This window comes from Mesoplodon densirostris, chromosome 1 (genome assembly GCF_025265405.1).
Source record: "Mesoplodon densirostris isolate mMesDen1 chromosome 1, mMesDen1 primary haplotype, whole genome shotgun sequence".
NCBI classification, from domain to species: Eukaryota; Metazoa; Chordata; class Mammalia; order Artiodactyla; family Ziphiidae; genus Mesoplodon; species Mesoplodon densirostris.
Genome location: NC_082661.1, coordinates 192,473,765 through 192,492,488, shown reverse-complemented (window position 1 = coordinate 192,492,488; position 18,724 = coordinate 192,473,765). Strand labels below are relative to the sequence as shown.

The window sequence follows — 18,724 nt, the reverse complement described above, 5'->3', positions numbered from 1 at the left end:
ATACTTTTCTGATGATGATTATGATGATGATGACGATAATAACAATTACCCATGTCTTACCTTTGCATTTGCCAGTGGCATCAGCATAGTACCCACCAGGACATTCAGAAATGCATTTCCCACCATGCAACACGGTCTTCTCAGCACAGGTAAGACATCTGGGACTATTGGGGCCACAACTCTTACAGGACTGATCACAAGCTAAGTGGGAGGAAAACCCATCAAAGAAAATCAATAGCGAGCAAAGGGAGAAGTGAAAGTCTATTCTTTACAGCGTGCATAGTTGGTATCAACATAGTAATCACATTCTTTGGCTGCTCAGCTAAGTTCTATTTCCTTGATTCCAACGTTTCTGTTTTCGCAGTTGAAGGAGAAACAAATAATTATTCATTAAACTAAGCATAACAAATACTCTGAGGCCCACCTACCAGTGTATCCAATTTAATATGGGATTTAAAGTCAAAACAGCTGGACTTTCCTGGTGGCGCAGTTGTTGAGAATCCGCCTGTCAACGCAGAGGACATGGGTTCGAGCCCTGGCCTGGGAAGATCCCACATGCAGCGAAGCAACTAAGCCTGTGCGCCACAACTACTAAGCCTGCGCTCTAGAGCTCACGAGCCACAACTGCTGAAGCCCGTGCACCTAGAGCCTGTGCTCTTCAATAAGAGAAGCCACCGCAATGAGAAGCCTGCGCACTGCAACAAAGAGTAGCCCCCTCTCGCCGCACCTAGAGAAAGCCCACAAGCAGCAACAAAGACCCAATGCAGCCAAAAATTTAAAATATAAATAAATAAATAAATTTATTAAAAAAAAAAGTCAAAACAGCCTTGGCGGTAGGGTTGCCAGATTTAGCAAATAAAAATGCTCAGTTAAATTTGAATTTCCAGATAAATAATGAATACTTTTTCAGTTTAAGTTTGTCCCAAATATTTCACCCTATATTTTATCTGACAACCCTGGCTGGAGAGAGAATTCAGGAATTCAGAGTTCTACTAAGCAAGGTCATGTTACAAAATTTGGATGAAATCATTGAACTTCACACAACCTTCCAGGATCTACTCATTCACTTATCTATTCATTTAGCCCCCAAAACATTTCTTAAGCTCTGTGTCAAGTACTGTGCCAGGTGGTAGAGACACAAAACCCAAATCATCTTGGTCTCTGCTTTAAGGGGCTTGTTAAGTCTACCAGAGGGAGATAAACATATGCAATATTAGCAATATTAAACATATCACTCAGATTGGTCTGTACAGACACAATAAAAATTTCAACAGAATGTGTGTGGGGTAGGAGGTATGAAAGGTTAAGAAAGGATTCATAGAAGAAATGACCCTTGAGCATTGTCTTGGAAAGCGAGTCAGAGCATGCCAAGCTGATGGGAATGTACTCCTGGCTAAAGCTGCGAGGCGGGTACAGGCCCAGAGCTTGGGAAATCCTGGGAAACAGCAGTTCATTCGGCTGGAAAAGTGGGAAGGGCCATAGTAACCTGTATGCCAAACTCTATAGTCTAGATTCTCATCCTATGAAAGACGTCCGTGGCCCCTACACAGATTTAAACAAGGTAAAAATATGGCTATGTCTGTGTATAAGAAAGATCACTTTGGCTTTAGTTTGGAGACAGTTTGGAGGGGTGAGGAAGGAGGGTTGGGGGCCTTGCTGGAATAGCATAGCAATGCTCACAGAACAAGATGACTGGGAGCTGAATCAAGGCTGTGAATGAGGTGATGGATTTGAGAGCTGTGTAGGTGAAAGTGTCTCAGATGGCTGCCTGGGGTCTGGCATGGAGACGAGTGATGCCACTCAAGGAAAACAAAAAGGAGAGCGGGGGATTACGACAGACTCAGTTTGGGATACACGCAGTCCAATAAACAGCCTGATTTAGAGTTCTGAGACTCAGGGGAGAGGCTTGGGGGTCATCACATAGGGGTTGTTGAAATCAGAAATTAGTTGATTTATTCAGTAAAAGCATGAAGGATAAGAAAGAAGTAGTCAAGGATCTGGAGAGCGCCAACATTTACTGAAAAAAGAAAAAAACTAGCAAAGGTAACTAAGAAGAAATGATCCAAAGGTAGGAGAGAAAACAGGAGTATGGTGGCTAAGAATCCAAGAAAGGAAGAAATTTCAAGAAGGAAGACATTAACAGTACAGAGAGGACAAATAAAGACTGAAGAGGGTTCACTTCACTTAGAAATTGGGACACGAGTGACCTGTGCCATAACCATTTCAGTGGAGTCATCAGACAGAATGAAAGTGAAGGTCATGATTGTAAGCTGTTCCTTTAAAAGCTCCTGGCTGTGAATGCAAGGGTATAGAGGGGAAATAACTGGAAAAATAGTACAGATGAACCTATTTCCAGGGCAGGAATAGAGATGTAGAGAACAGACGTGTGGACACAGAATGGGAAAGGGAGGGTGGGATGAATTGGGAGATTAGGTTTGACATAAATACACTACCATGTGTAAAATAGATAGCTGTATAGCTCAGGGAGCTCAGCTCCGTGCTCTGTGAAGACCTAGATGGGTGGGATGGCAGGGGCGGAGAGAGATCTGAGAGGGAGGGGATATATGTATACATATAGCTGATTCACTTCATTGTACACCAGAAACTAGCACAACATTGTAAAGCAATTATACTCCAATCAAAAAAAAGGGCGGGGGGGGGCTTCCCTGGTGGCGCAGTGGTTGGGAGTCCGCCTGCCTATGCAGGGGATACGGGTTCGTGCCCCGGTCTGGGGGGATCCCGCGTGCCCTGGAGCGGCTGGGCCCGTGGGCCGTGGCCGCTGGGCCTGCGCGTCCGGAGCCTGTGCTCCGCAGTGGGAGAGGCCATGGCAGTGAGAGGCCCGCATACCGCAAAAAAAAAAAAGGGGGGGGGTGGGGTAAGGAGATGTATTGTCTCTCCAATACTGTAAAAGGCCAAAGCAAATATAGACCCCGGGAAAGGTTTTTAAAAAGAGAAGAGGTAGGATAATTGTTGAAAGCATATCTGGGAGAAAAAAGGGGAGTTACATTCAAAAGTACAGATGGAGAGATTAGACTTGAACAGAACAGAGAAAGTCCTTTTCTGAGTAGAAAAGGGAGGTGAGGGTGAATGCAGCTGCAGGTAAGTCTATGACTCAATCTATTCCATGCTCACTAGCTAAATTCTTTAAAAACAGGCAAAACAAACTTCTTCTCACTATCAGAGAATCAGTGTTTCAGGAATAGAGAACTACTGAGATTTATTCTGTCTGTTCTCTTAATCCACCTACACCATACTAACTTCCTGAAAAAGATTTCAAGAACTTGAGGAAAAGGATGGCAATTGATGGGGCCAAATGTTCCACCCTGAATCCTAGAGGATTCAGCATCTCTCTAGAAGCACACAGATAAGGCAAGATAATCTTCAGTAAATGGACAAAGACAGTGGCCTTCATATCAGAGAAAAAGAAAATCATCCCCTCAACGCATAGCTGGATCAAAGAAGCAAAAATTAATCTAAAAAGCGTTCTTCTCTCCTACCCTCCAGAAACTTCTGAAGCTTCTATTCTAGAACTGACATATCCACAGAACTGAATAATCTACAAGCCAAGTGGATTTTCCCAGAAATAAAGAATTGCAGAAAATTTTTAAAAATTGGAATTGCCCAACAATAAAAACATTACAGAACGAATGTTTTAGGATACACCTAAAGTAATACTTGGCGTATAATTTGTAAATTTAAATAAAATTATTAGGAAGATGTCATTTCTCCGCAAACTAGTCTATAACTTCAATACAATATTAATAAAACTTCCAGTTGAATTTTATTAGTAATTCAATAAACACTCGAAAGTTCATGAATAGTTAACTTTAAAAATGAAGATGAAAGAAAGGGAGAATTTGCCCAATCAGACATTGAGACATACTGCAAAGCAATAGAAATTAAGGGACAAAACAAAGCAAAACAATGTGATAGAAATTTGGACTACTCAAACAGCTCAGAGACAGACCTATGTTCATATGGAAATTTAATATCCAATAAGGATCAATGGAGAAGGTTAGATTGAATCATTAAATGATGCTGGGAAAACTGGATCATGAAATGGAGAAAAAATCAAACTGGACCACTACTTAAACTTATGTACAGAAGTGGACTCCAGATGGATCAACAACCTACATAAAGAAACAACTGTGAAATTAATAGAATTTCTTCTATTAATTGCAGTATAATTTCTTTGTGAACTTGAGCAGGGTGTGTCTTCTTAAACAAAAATTCAAAAGCAAAATGTTAAAGTGAAAAATGATGAATTAGAGATTTCTGTTCAACGAAGGGCACCACATTAAAGGTTAAAAGGTAACGAAATGGGAAAATGTTTGCATATTTATGACTGACAGAGTTAATATCTATAAGGTGCAAGGAATTCCATAAAATCAACAATAAAAAGGTAGCAAGGCCTATGAAACAATGGGAAAAACATATCAAAAAGCAATTTATCAAAGAGGAAACACAAAAGTCCAACAGGAGTTGAAGATATTCTCAAACTCATTAATAATCAGAAAAGTGCAATTTAAAATAGGATGTCCCTGTATACCTACTGACCAGAAAAAAACCCTGAAGTTTGATAATGTCAAATGGTGGCCAGGATGTAGAGATGAAAGAGCCCTTATGCTTGGGAGGGTAGATGCTGGTGAGCTACCTGGCACTACTTATCACATAAAGAAAATGCAGAGTCAACAATTAAAGAATAAATTTAAATTAAAATTAAAAGAAACCAACAGTTCTGCTCTCAGGTTATCCATCCACCCCAGGGAACCTCCCACCCAGTTCATCAAAGGACATGTCGGAGGTTGTTCACCAGTGCTCCCTAGTGGTGGTGTGCAGATGGAAGGAAGTGAGGGATCCCGTCCCTGGGAGAGCAGATGGGAGAGCTGTAGGGGATGCAGACCAGGAAGGACTATGTAGCAGTGAGAAACAAAGGGCTAGATGATATAGCAACTGGGTGAATCTGAAAAACATACCGCTGAGTGAAAAAAGAACAACGTGAACTCTATAACATGGTATCATTTAAGAAAAACATACATATACATATACTCACTGAAAACAATACCCATTTTACATGAGCCCATAAAAACAAGAAGATAAAAAAAATTAAAATAGTTCCTAGGTGAGGAAGGGAAATCGGTATAAAAGGAAGGAAAGAGAAAAAAAGGAGAGGGGGAAGGAAGAGAGCGAGAATAGCTAACAGAAACCTCTGAACTTGCTTTGATTTATTGTGTTAGCTAGAGTCAGAAAAGCCCTTCATAACAGCTCAAGTACTTACATGACTAAAGAATGAGGAGGTTTTGTCCTTTGAATTTCCCCACGCCTTATATCTAATATTTGTAAAACTCAAAGCATGTACCACAGACAAACTTGGTGGTTGTAAATTCTTTCAGCCAGGGCATAGCACCATTTATAACAGGTTGTGCTGGATTTTTCTCAGCACTCAACTTTGAGATTTCTACAGATATGGGTTGCTTGGTTATAAATTATTAAACCAACACCAGCTGGTCTTTATCTCAAATAGTACTAATCTGAATTGAAAGTAAGTTGGCATTATTAGCATCTTAATTAACATTCCGATACCAATCAGCGACTTGGTTCACTGTTGCTTTAGAAAATATTTATATGAACCTCTCTGAAGGCATTTGATACAAACTTAGAGAACTCGAACAATTTTATGAAAAGTTTAAACTCCAGCCTTGTCTATCAAAAAGGGCCACTGATCAATGCCAATGGCATCACAAAGTCTTGTATCTGCTAAGCATATGGCAGGCATTCAGTAATTACCTATTGATCAATTGATTGGTTGGCTGACTAATGTCAACAATGGTCCATCCTCCTGTTTGAAAGTTCTCTTTCTGCTTTGTTTCAAAATGTATACAGATAGCATTTCAGATGTGTACTCTCTCCCTAAGCCACCTGTTCAGTAGTCTTTTTTCAAAATTCTTCCAGTCTGCAAGGAGACCTGGCTTTCTTCACTCTCTGCCCAAGTAGACTCCCACCCCTCACCGCCTCAGGCTCACACTAACCACCCCTCCTTTTACATACATGCATCCCTAGCAAAAGTTGCTTTCTCATTCCAGATAATATCGTCTCGGTAGCAGGTCCGTGTCACCACTCCTTGTCAGTGACAGTAGCCAGCCTCCTTGGGGAGTTAAAGGGTAAATGCCTTCAGGCCTTTAAGTTAGTGCAGATTTGACATCTGCTGACCTTTAGAGAATACATCTGGCTTAACTGAACAGGAAAGCAATGTCAGCAGAAAAAGATTAAAATGCTCAGGGTAATGGCAGCCTGCCTTTCTTTCCTTGTTCTCTCCTGAATCCACACAAAAGCCACCTGTGACTTGTCCATATTGAGTGAGATTTCTCACACCAGCGATGCTGATGGATCCCTGCACAGCTTTAAGCAAGCAGCTGCCAGGGGGTATCTCCCTTCCCTAGGACAAGTGGATTTGTCAGGTCCCAAAGATCATCTCATTTGTGCTGTTGCCCTGCTCAGCAAACAACATGAGGGCAATAACTCAAGAAAGTTTTATGGGCTACACATTTTTTATTGATTTAGTGGACTCAGTTATTAAAAAAAGTCATCAGGCCTTTCAACAGGTATGGCCATCACGATAAACTGGATTCAAACCTTTCATTCACCGTCAGGTGCCTACCTGTGGACCTGGCAATGTCCATAGGGGTAGCCGGCTGATCTAAAGACTGATAGGGAGACAAGGAGGAAGGGGGAGAGGAGGATCAAGGGAGAGGAGAAGGAGAAGAGAGGGGAAAATGGGCAGAGGTGCATAAGGAGGTATCACATTACAGGGAGCAGTAGAGCAGCGACGAGGCAGTTAAGATCTAAACCGAGAAGACCTAGCATGAATTCTAACTCTGCCCCTTATTAGTTACGTGACCTTAGGCAGGTTTCTTTTTTTTTTTCAGTACGCGGGCCTCTCACTGCTGTGGCCTCTCCCGTTGCGGAGCACAGGCTCCGGACGCGCAGGCTCAGCGACCATGGCTCACGGGCCCAGCCGCTCCGCAGCATGTGGGATCTTCCCGGACCGGGGCACGAACCCATGTCCCCTGCATCGGCAGGCGGACTCTCAACCACTGTGCCACCAGGGAAGCCCTAGGCAGGTTTCTTAACCTCTCTGTTTCTTCACCTGAAAAATGAGGATGATAATAACTACCTCACGAAATTGTGAGGATTAAACACTAAATACTCACATAGCACCTACTCCGTGCCAGGCACTGTGCTCAATGCCTTGCATATGTTAACTCAGTCCTTGAAACAGCCTTCTGAGCTGGGTGTGTGTTCGTTTCCCATTGCTGCTGTAACAAAAGACCACAAACTCAGTGGCTTAAAACAACACAAACTGGCTTCCCTGGTGGCGCAGTGGTTGAGAGTCCGCCTGCCGATGCAGGGGACATGGGTTCGTGCCCCGGTCCGGGAAGATCCCACACGCGGCTGGGCCCGTGAGCCATGGCCGCTGAGCCTGCGCGTCCGGAGCCTGTGCTCCACAGCGGGAGAGGCCGCAACGGTGAGGGGCCCGCGTACCGCAAGAAAAAAAACAAAAAACAAAAAAACCCCACAAATTTATTATCATAAAGCTTAAGAGGTCAGAAGTCCCAAAATCAAAGCATTGGCAGGACTGCATTCCTTCTGGAAGCTCTGGCAGGGGGGTGCGGGATCCATTTCCTTGTCTTTTTCCAGGTTCTATAGGCTGCCTGCATGCTCATAGCCCGTCCCTGGTATCACTCTGACCTCTGCTCCTGTTTCAGATCTCCTTTTCTGACTCTGATCCTCCTGTCTCCCTCATATAAGGACCCCTGTGATTACGCTGGCCCACTCAGATAATCCAGGATAATCTCCCCCATCTCAAGATCCTTACCTTAATCACACCTACAAAGTCTCTTTTGTCATCTGAGGCAGTATATTCACAGATGCCCGTGACTAGGACGTGGGCATCTCTGAGGAACCATTATTCTGTGTGCCACGGGTACTACTATTGTTCCCATTTTACAAATGGGAAACTGACACAGGAAGAGATTAAGTAACTTGCCCAAGGTCATGCTCCACCCCCCACCCCCCCAATACATTCCTGCCTCTCAATTGGTTCATGTTTAGAAAGCACCTGGGACAGGGTTCAGCACAGGAAGCACTATGCTGGGTTAACTCTTGTTGTCTGTAATGGTTGTTAAAGGTAGAATAGACAATAACTGCTTCAGCTTTAATTCAGTGGCACCAACACTGAAGGCAGGTTGGCCCTTGGCTGGCCTAAGAGTGTCTTGTCCCCATGCATATTTGGAAGGCAGTCTGGTGTTGATGAAGAGTTTGGCATTTGGAGCAAGGAAGCCCCACTCCTCTCCCTCCAGCTGTGGGCCTGGAGCAAGCAGCCTGAGCCTCGTGGTCTTGAGATACAGGAGGAGGCTACAGAGAGCTCCCAACCTAACGAGCAGTTGCAGAAAAAGGTATTAATGGGGATTCTGCCAGTGGAAAAGAAGCATGTTTCGTAAGCTGCTAAAACACCGTCAATTTTACCAGCATTTGCATATTTGTTGAGTGAAAGAAACTGATTTTCGGTGCTATGATTTGAATGAAACAAGGGAGGCTGGAAGAGGGAAAATTGCTTTGGCCTGCAAAGCCGGACACTTACCACTGCAGGTCCCCTGCTTGTTGTAAAACCCGTCGCCACAGCTGCTCTCACAGCTGCCCTCTCTCAGCACTTGGAAGGGGTCTCTGCAGGCCAAGCAGTGCTTCTCTGTGGGACCCCAGCAGGCCGCACAGGACGCGTGGCAGGCTGCAGGAACAAAAGACGGTAGAAAGGACTAGTTGCCATTTTTCTTCAAAGGCTTTAGAATTTACAAGGAGGATTTTCACTCCTTCACTATGCACATACCTGCACCACAGGAGGAAAAAAAACACCCCCCCCCAAGAAAAAAACCCTATTTCTGTTGGCCAGAAGTACAACTTCCATAAATTACTGCTAAGAGAATTGGAACAGGAAATCAAAGGCTACTGAGTAATGGGAATCACAGGGAAGGGAATCAATTTCTAGATAAGTACGGTCTGTCTAATGAAATCAGATGGCCCTCCATCACCTTGCCTTTTGTAACCACCCAACCAAGTTTCAACTAGATAATTGCTCTTAACCTCCAACACATGGAGAATCAGTTAAGGAGGGATGCCATGTACTCTAGTCCTTGATTAGACCTTGAAAGACCCGGTACTGCTCGATTTCTATTGCTCTTTCCCTCCCTTCCCATCTCTCCCCCTCCCCCATCCCCACCCTTCTATCCCCTCCCTCACAACTCTTAGAACTCAGCCTCTGGTTCCCCCCACCCCCCAGTAGCATCTGCTCTAAATATATATCTTGAGGACTCACAAAGGCTGATTTTCTCTTCTACCTTAGGTTTCTAACTATATGTTGTTTCCAGACCAAAGGTGTTCCTTTAAGACTTGAACATTTCCCCCTCTTCCAGCATTTGATTTTTTTTTTAATTCCTATTCATGCTTGCTCTTCACCTTAGCAGGTGTATAAAGAGAGGCCTATTCTGAATGACTGGATATATTCAGATCTGGTAAACTGTCTGTATGGCTAACCATCCCCCACCCCATGCTTCTGATTTTCAAAATGTTTGCTTCACAGTGGAACATAACCTGTTTTTCAGAGGTATTCATTCGGACCAGAATTGGCAGGGAGAATGCTTTTGCTGGTCACAAGTGACTTGGGAACTATACCTAAGTAACTTGCTTAGGGATCCATTTGGAATCAGAAGAAAGGATGCCTGCATGGCACATCTCAAGATCCAATCCTCTCCTCTCAGGTCTAAACTGCACAGGAAGGCCTTCTTTTCAGACAACTTTTCTCCTCAACAAATTCAGAGATGATCGCAAGTTCTGTTAAGTGCTATAGGAAGAGCTCTTCGATAAAGAATAACAGTAGTGGAAGTGGAAGGGACTGACTTTAGGAAGACCCTAAAGGATGAGACGTGGCCAGCCAAAGGGAGAGCCAGAGAGCAGTGCGAACAAAGTTCTTGAGAAGGGAAGGCGCTTGGGGGCTCAAGGAACTGGAGGCTCCTCTTGTGACTGGACCCGGTGGACATAGCGGGGCACAGTGGGAAACAGAGGGCACAGTGGTCTGATTCATGGCTGGAGGGGTGGGCAGGGGCCCTATGAAACTTGACCTTGGAGACCATGGAAAGAAATTAGGACTTTTATCCTAACTGCAATGTGAGTCGTGAATGGGCTTAAATAGGATAGACACAAGCCCCGATTTAGATTTTTAAAAGCTCTCTCTGGATGCCATGTAGAGACGGCTTAAGGACTTGCATACCGGCAGGGAGATGAGTGTAGAGTTGACTGCTCTGGTCCAGGTAAGAGATGACAATGGCAGGTGGAAAGCAAAGATGGACAGAGTTTACTTATTTATTATCTGGTTCCCTTGCTAGACCATAACGTTCATGAGGGCAGAGTCCATATCTCTTTTGTTAACTCTGCTGAGCACACTTCTGGGTGCCCTACAAACTCCACTTATATTTAACACCTTACTTCCAAGTGGTACATGAGAATACTGTTTGTGTTGAGATAAGCCACCAACACTACATTAAAACTAAATATGTGGATGCAAAGATCCCAGTATCAAATTCCACCCTGAATGCACATGAAATGTGTCTGTCATTCATTTATTCAACTACTCTTCCAATACTGATTACAATCAGTATCTGAAGTGTCTCTCAGTGTTAAGTGCCTCTGCCTTACTGAGGAAATGGAGTTGATTCAAAGCCATTACCTAAACAAACAAGCAAACAAACAAACGAAAACCCAACTGCATTTCTAAGAAGACATGCCAGGCTAATCTGTCTATCAATGTTTGACAGAAGCACCTACCACAATCGAGGTGCAGGGCTAGCCTGTGGGGCTTTCCCAGCTGACACAGGTGAGCCAGGGCCCTGGGGAGTAAGTGCCCGAGGGGATGATGGGGAGTGAGGCAAAAAAGACAACAGGGGTCAGATCACCAGTATCAGGCAGGCAGGGGATTTCATCCTGTAAAAGTTTTAATCAGGGCGGTGGAATTGATCAGTTTTGCTTTTTGGAGCGTTTAACAGATACTCAGCTGCACTGGCAGTTAAGAAAGTAAAAATACTTCCAAGCTGGTTGGTAAATGGCTGTCATCCTGGCCCCCTCCCTGATATTCTGGCTGCAGCCCTGGGAACGCTGGCAGACACCATGCTCCAACAACAAAAGGTCTGACACAGGAGAGGGTCTCGGGTCTCCCCTCCTTCCAACCGATCTGATCTGTGCCATGCTGCTTGTTAAATATTTTTAATATTACCCCTGGTGCTGCCATTCAGAATGGGGGTCAAATGATGAGCAGGATAGAGGCTACAGACTTAGGGACGGCACTCAGACCCATCACAAACTGAGCCCTACTTAGCATTTCAGCTCTACCTTCTGCTACCTCCCCCTCATCTACACCAGTTCTATGGAACAGGGTGCTCTAAGCATGCCATGTGACTGATCAAGGCTTCTGGATGCCCCGCCCAGGACCGACCCAGCCAGCAATGCCTCTGGCTCCTTCCACAGCCTCTGTAATCCTGTTTACACCTGAGAGGCCTCCTAAGTTGTCACTACTTCTGTGAAGCTTTGCTGAACTTGTCCAGACAAAGTCAGTCACTCCTTCCTCTATGTTTCTGCAGCACTTTGTATGTGCCTCTCATGCTATTTATCCTACTGTACTAATGATTCAGTTACAAATCAATCCCATTCAATGGGATGTAATATCCTCCAAAACAGAGGCTATGTTTTAAACCCCCAGTATTCAGATTGATGCCTGGTATAAAGTCAGTATTCATTAAATGCATGTTAAGTGAATGCACAGCAGATTTTTTTCATTGGTTATGGGGGATTCATCCTACCAGTTTTTACCTTCTGTATGGAAACAACTAAGCATGAGGTCAGAGTCTAAAGATATGATAAGATAGATACATTCAGAGCTATAAAATTTACCTAATAAATACTGGAGTCCAGATCTGCTTATGATGACAAATATTTATGCTGCATCTACATTGAATACCAAATGTGATGCTGGGCCTTCTCTTTTTTCCATCTCAAATAAAAGGCATGTTCCATGGCCGGGCAGGACAGCAGAAGGGATTTTTATTTCAACACAGGACTATGCTGAGCTGTCACTTCTTTTCTTTCCTTTTTTTTTTTTTTTTTTTTGAGCTGTCATTTCTTAAAATGACATACTCCCACTGTGTTTTGCAATTGATTTCTAATTTCTAACACTGAACATATGCTACTGCAGATAATCTCTTCTTGCAGGCTTATTTTACATGGGGCTTTTATTACATTTGGGTTATTACAAAAATAAAAGGTCAGTCCCTGACTTTTCAGCATAATTTCTCTTAGTGATACATTTCAGCTCACCCAGGGTTCGAAGTGTATATTGTGAAAATTGCAGCAGTAAGTTAAAACAGAGGACAAATAAGATAAAGCCATTGTCTTATCTCACATGCAGTAGATAATTTATTTAGGAAAGCCCCTGATTTTTCTGGAGCATGACAAGACATGCGTTGGCTTGCTGAGCAATTTACTTCAAAATGAAAAGGAATGAATTACTCTTCTTTTGGCAACTCTATATTGAAATCCTGCTCTAAAAATATCAAACTTATTTTCATACTTGATAATTTTGAAATAGAAGATTGCTATAAAAAAATTTAACCTGTGCTACTCGAAGAATAAAATGCAGCCCTTTTCCAAGGAAGTGTTAAAAGCACTTCCTACGAACCACTTCTTATTTTCCAGGAAGCCTTCCCAGATCCCAGGCAATAGATACATATTCCCATGGGCTTAGCCTTCAGTTCAAACTGAAGGAGCCTCAGATCCTTGCCTTCTCCAGGGTCTTTTGGAATAAGTTTCCCTTCCATTAGCAGGGAATTAGCACACTTGATCATCAGGCACTTTTAGTCATCAGTGAGGCTGTAGTTCAGATTTCCAAACTGCCAAGTTTTCACTCTCAACTACACAAAGCAGCCCAAACTCCAGACACAAGCAAGCACATCACACACAAGGCAAATTCCTTCATTATCCATGTCGTGGCAACTGCAATCATTCATATCTCACAAATGACTAGGAAGGACTTGCCAAGTTTTAAAGTATTATCAGGAGACAGTGAGTAAATTTCTAACAAGAAGCTCTTGTTGGATGAAAAAAAATATCTATTTAAACTCAACTTCACTGTTCCTTGCTTTCCTAACCTGTAAAGTGGGAATAATAATATTTGTTGTACTTAACTCATGGGGATATGGCGAGATGACATATTTGAGAAAGCAGAGAATGTTGTATGTGATCATATGAGTGGCACACCCTATGAGACCTAACAAATCTTGTTTCAGGTGGCATCGAAAGCAAAGAAATTATTTAGGGAGCAAATTAAAATGTAACGCAAGACAGAGGGGTAAGGGTGAAAAAGACTGTGGGAAAGGAAGGTTCACTTAGAAAGGGAGTGAAGGGAAGTAACAGAATCAGCAGGGATTCTTCCAGCAGTTACGTAAAGGGGCTCCAGCCTTTCCCAGGGGCCTCGCACTCTAGAGCTCTTTCCTTGTAATTGCTACAAAACATCAACAAAAGCCCTTTGGAAAGTGACTGAGAATAGCTCTGTGAAGCACAAGGCCAAGCCGAGATGCTGGGCAGACTATGTTCCCCTCCCCTCATAACAGCCGCACCTGAGACCAAGGCTACTAGCCTAAGAAGCACAGATGCCAGACAAATCTAAAAGTGAAGTGCATCTGAGTCACCATCATTTTTGATCCTTTTACTCCCATCTGTTTCTGTCCCCTACTAGACTGGTCTCTGCCGTCAACCTTCCTCCCTGTGCCAACAGAAGCTTTTGCACCTGACATTGGAATGCCTGGTCTCTACATGTTCTGAAAACCGGTATGTACTTGAGGGAGTTCATAATAGAAAAATAAAAACACATGAAAAACCCACGGAGCAACTAAGCCCATGTGCCACAACTACTGAGCTTGTACTCCAAAGCCCATGAGCCACAACTACTGAGCCCATGTGCCACAACTACTGAAGCCCATGCGCCTAGAGCCCGTGCTCCGCAACAAGAGAAGCCACCGCAATGAGAAGCCCACGCACTGCAACAAAGAGTAGCCCCCGCTCGCCGCAACTAGAGAAAGCCCTCAAGCAGCAACAAAGACCCAACGCGGCCAAAAATAAAAATAAACTTATAAAAAACAACAACAACACATGAAAAACACCTTCGGCCTCATGAATAGGCAGAGATATACAAATTACACAGGAGAACAGCAACTAGATGCAATGGATTGGATGTACATATAGCAACATGTATGCATCTTAATAACAGTGCTTATTTAATGAGGGAAACAAAGGAAAAGAATGGTTCATCCTTTGTAACAAATGTACCACTCTGGTGTAGGATGTTGATAATGGGGGAGGCTGAGCATGTGTTGGGGCAGGGAGTATATGGGAAATCTCTGCACTTTTCTTTTAATTTTGCTGTGAACCTAAAATGGCTCTAAAAGTTTTTTAAGTCTTTAAAATTTAAAAAAAGGAGGCGGAGGAGCCGTGCCCCCGGCCCCGCTGGTCCCCCCGCGATACAGTTCCACAGCTGGTTGGGCCCCGAGGTGCACGGGGTCATCGACGAGATGGACCGCAGGGCCAAGAGCGAGGCTCCCGCCATCAGCTCCGCCATCGACTGCGGCGACACGGAGACGACAATGCCGTCCATTAGGAGTGACCGCGCTGCGCTCTGCGCCAGCTGTGGGGTTAAGATCTCCGACCGCTACTACCTGCTGGCGGTGGACAAGCAGTGGCACATGCGCTGCCTCAAGCGCTGAGAGTGCAAAGCTCAACCTGGAGTCGGAGCTCACCTGTTTCAGCAAGGATGGAAGCATCTACTGCAAGGAAGACTACTACAGGTGGTTCTCCGTGCAGCGCTGTGCCCGCTACCACCTAGGCATCTCGGCCTCAGATATGGTGATGCGAGCTTGGGACTTGGTTTATCACCTCAACTGCTTCACGTGCACTACGTGTAACAAAATGCTGACCATGGGTGACCACTTCCGCATGAAGGGCTGGCTGGTCTACAGCCGCTTGCACGCTTGCATGTCAGGGCACTGCTGCAGGGCGAGTACCTCGCGCACATCAACCACGCCGACGTGGCCAAGAGCGCAGGGTTGGGTGCAGCGGGGGCCAACCCTCTGGGTCTTCCCTACTACAATAGCATAGGCACAGTGCAGAAGGGGCGGCTGAGGAAGCGCAAGAGCCTCGGGCCCGGGGTGGACCCGGCGACCTACAACGCTGCACTGAGCTGGAACAGGAATGATGTGGGGCATCTGGACTGCAACCAGCAGTACCCGAGCAGCCGGAAGACAAAGTGCATGCGCAACTCCCTGAAGCACCACCAGCTCCAGACCGTGAAGTCTTTGCCGTTAACCACAACCCCGACGCCAAGGACTTGAAGCAGCTCACGCAAAAGACGGGCCTCACCAAGCGGGTCCTCCAGGTCTCGTCTCAGAACGCCCAGGCCAAGTTCAGGCGCAACTTAGTACGGCGGGAAAACACAGGCATGGACAAGTTGACAGAGGCGGCACTGCAGATGGGGACGCCATAGGGGGCCGGCCTCGGAGCTGTCCAAGGCCTTGCTCAGCCACCCCAGGACGCCCACCACCCTCACAGACCTGACCAGCCCCACAGACCGTGATGTCCGTCTTAACTTCTGGGCCTGGTAACCTGGAGGACCACGAGCCTCACAGTCCCTCGCAAATGACTCTTAACCAGCCTTTTCTAATGATTCTCGGCCCCTTGCCCCTGCCCCACAAGTGATTTAAAAAAAGAAATTATCTTTAGTTGAATTCCAAGTGTATTTTTTTTACACGCATAAAATAAAACATTTATTTGATTATGAATTACAGCTTCCCAAGGTTCATCATATATGGGTTTTATTATGTTGAGGTAGGTTCCCTCTATGCCCACTTTCTGGGGAGTTTTTATCATAAATGGGTGTTGAATTTTGTCAAAAGCTTTTTCTGCATCTATTGAGATGATCATATGGTTTTTATTCTTCAGTTTGTTAATATGGTGTATCACATTGACTGATTTGCGTATATTGAAGAATCCTTGCATCCCTGAGATAAATCCCACTTGATCATGGTGTATATCCTTTGACTGTGTTGTTGGACTCTGTTTGCTAGTATTTTATTGAGGATTTTTGCACCTATATTCATCAGTGATATTGGTCTATAATTTTCTTTTTTTGTGGTATCTTTGTCTGGTTTTGGTATCAGGGTGATGGTGGCCTATTAGAATAGGTTGGGGAGTGTTCCTTCCTCTGCCATTTTTTTGAAGAGTTTGAGAAGGATGGGTGTTAGCTCTTCTCTAAATGTTTGCTAGAATTCACCTGTGAAGCCATCTGGTCCTGGACTTTTGTTTGTTGGAAGATTTTTAACCACAGTTTCAATTTCATTACTTGTTATTGGTCTTCATATTTTCTCTTTCTCCCTGGTTCAGTCTTGGAAGGTTATACCTTTCTAAGAATTTGTCCATTTCTTCCAGGTTGTCCATTTTATTGGCATAGAGTTGCTTATAGTGGTCTCTTAGGATGCTTTGTATATCTGTGGTGTCTGTTGTAACTTCTCCCTTTTCATTTCTGATTTATTGATTTGAGTCCTCTCCTTCTTTTTCTTGAGGAGTCTGGCTAATGGCCTGTCAATTTCGTTTATCTTCTCAAAGAACCAGCTTTTAGTTTTATTGATCTTTGCTATTGTTTTGTTTCTATTTCATTTATTTCTGCTCTGATCTTTAAGATTTCTTTCCTTCTACTAACTTTGGGTTTTGTTTGTTGTTCTTTCTCTAGTTCATTTTGGTGTAAGGTTAGATTGTTTATTTGAGATTTTTCTTGTTCCTTGAGGTAGGCTTGTACTGCTATAAACTTCCCTCTTAGAACTGCTTTTGCTGCATCCCATAGGTTTTGCATTGTGTTTTCACTGTAATTTGTCTCTAGGTATTTTTTGATTTCCTCTTTGATTTCTTCAGTGATCTCTTGGTTATTTAGTAACATTTTGTTTAGCCTCCATGTGTTTGTTTTTTTTATGTTTTTTTCCCCGTAATTGATTTCTAATCTCATAGAGCTGTGGTCAGAAAAGATGCTTGGTATGATTTCAATTGTCTTAAATTTACTGAGGCTTGATTTGTGACCCAAGATGTGATCTATCCTGGAGAATGTTCCATGTGCGCTTGAGAAGAAAGTGTAATCTGCTGTTTTTGGATGGAATGTCCTCTAAATATCAATTAAATCTATCTGGTCTACTGTGTCATTTAAAGCTTCTGTTTCCTTATTTATTTTCATTTTGGATGATCTCTCCATTGGTGTAAGTGAAGTGTTAAAGTTCCCACTATTACTGTGTTACTGTCAATTTCCTTTTTTATAGCTGTTAGCACTTGCCTTATGTATTGAGGTGCTCCTATGTTGGGTGCATATATATTTATAATTGCTATATCTTCTTCTTGGATTGATCCCTTGATCATTATGTAGTGTCCTTCCTTGTCTCTTGTAACATTCTCTATTCTAAAGTCTATTTTATCTGATATGAGTAGGGCTACTCTAGCTTTCCTTTGATTTCCATTTGCATGGAATATCTTTTTCCATCCCCACACTTTCAGTCTGTATGTGTCCCTAGGTCTGAAGTGGATCTCTTGTAGACAGCATATATATGGGTCTTGTTTTTGTATCCATTCAAGCGAGCCTGTGTCTTTTGGTTGGAGCATTTAATCCATTCACATTTAAGGTAATTATTGATATGTATGTTCCTATTACCATTTTCTTAATTGTTATGGGTTTGTTTTTGTAGGTCATTTTTTTCTCCTGTGTTTCCCACTTAGAGAAGTTCCTTTAGCCTTTGTTGTAGAGCTGGTTTGGTGGTGCTGAATTCTCTTAGCTTTTGCTTGTCTGTAAAACTTTTGATCTCTCTGTCAAAACTGAATGAGATCCTTGCCGGGTAATCTTGGTTGTAGGTTCTTCCCTTTCATCACTTTAAATATCTCATGCCACTCCCTTCTGGCTTGTAGAGTTTCTGCTGAGAAATCAGCTTTTAACCTTATGGGAGTTCCCTTGTATGTTATTTGTCATTTTTCGCTTGTTGCTTTCAATAATTTTTGTGTTTAATTTTCGTCAATTTGATTACTATGTGTCTCGGCATGTTTCTCCTTGGGTTTATCCTGCCTGGGACTCTCTGCACTTCCTGGACTTGGGTGGCTATTTCCTTTCCCATGTTAGGGAAGTTTTCGACTATAAACTCTTCAAATATTTTTCTCAGGTCCTTTCTCTCTCTCTTCTCCTGCTGGGACCCCTATAATGTGAACGTTGTTGTGTTTAATGTTGTCCCAGAGGTCTCTTAGGCTGTCTTCATTTCTTTTCATTTTTTCCTTTATTCTGCTCTGTGGTAGTTATTTCCACTATTGTATCTTCCAGGTCACTTATCCGTTCTTCTGCCTCAGTTATTCTGCTACTGATTCCTTCTAGTATATTTTTCATTTCAGTTATTGTAATATTCATCTCTGTTTGTTTGTTCTTTAATTCTTCTAGGTGTTCGTTCTTTAATTCTTCTAGGTCTTTGTTAAACAATTCTTTTTTTTTTTTTTTTTTTTTTTTTTTTTTGTGGTACGCAGGCCTCTTACTGTTGTGGTCTCTCCCGTTGCAGAGCAC

General features: G+C 43.4%; 1 protein-coding gene and 1 pseudogene across 1 annotated transcript in view; one reads left to right on the top strand and one right to left on the bottom strand.

The window, feature by feature from the left end:
- The window catches only part of FRAS1 (Fraser extracellular matrix complex subunit 1), a 446,975-nt gene that overhangs the window by 211,006 nt on the left and 217,245 nt on the right, over positions 1 to 18,724 (bottom strand). Inside the window, exons 15-16 of the mRNA XM_060093094.1 lie at positions 8,642 to 8,785; positions 61 to 201 (exon numbers count right to left, since the gene is read on the bottom strand). Coding sequence (XP_059949077.1) covers positions 61 to 201; positions 8,642 to 8,785 — 285 coding nt within the window. The remainder of the gene's footprint in view (positions 1 to 60; positions 202 to 8,641; positions 8,786 to 18,724) is intronic.
- Positions 14,622 to 15,846, top strand: LOC132480359 (LIM/homeobox protein Lhx2-like; annotated as a pseudogene).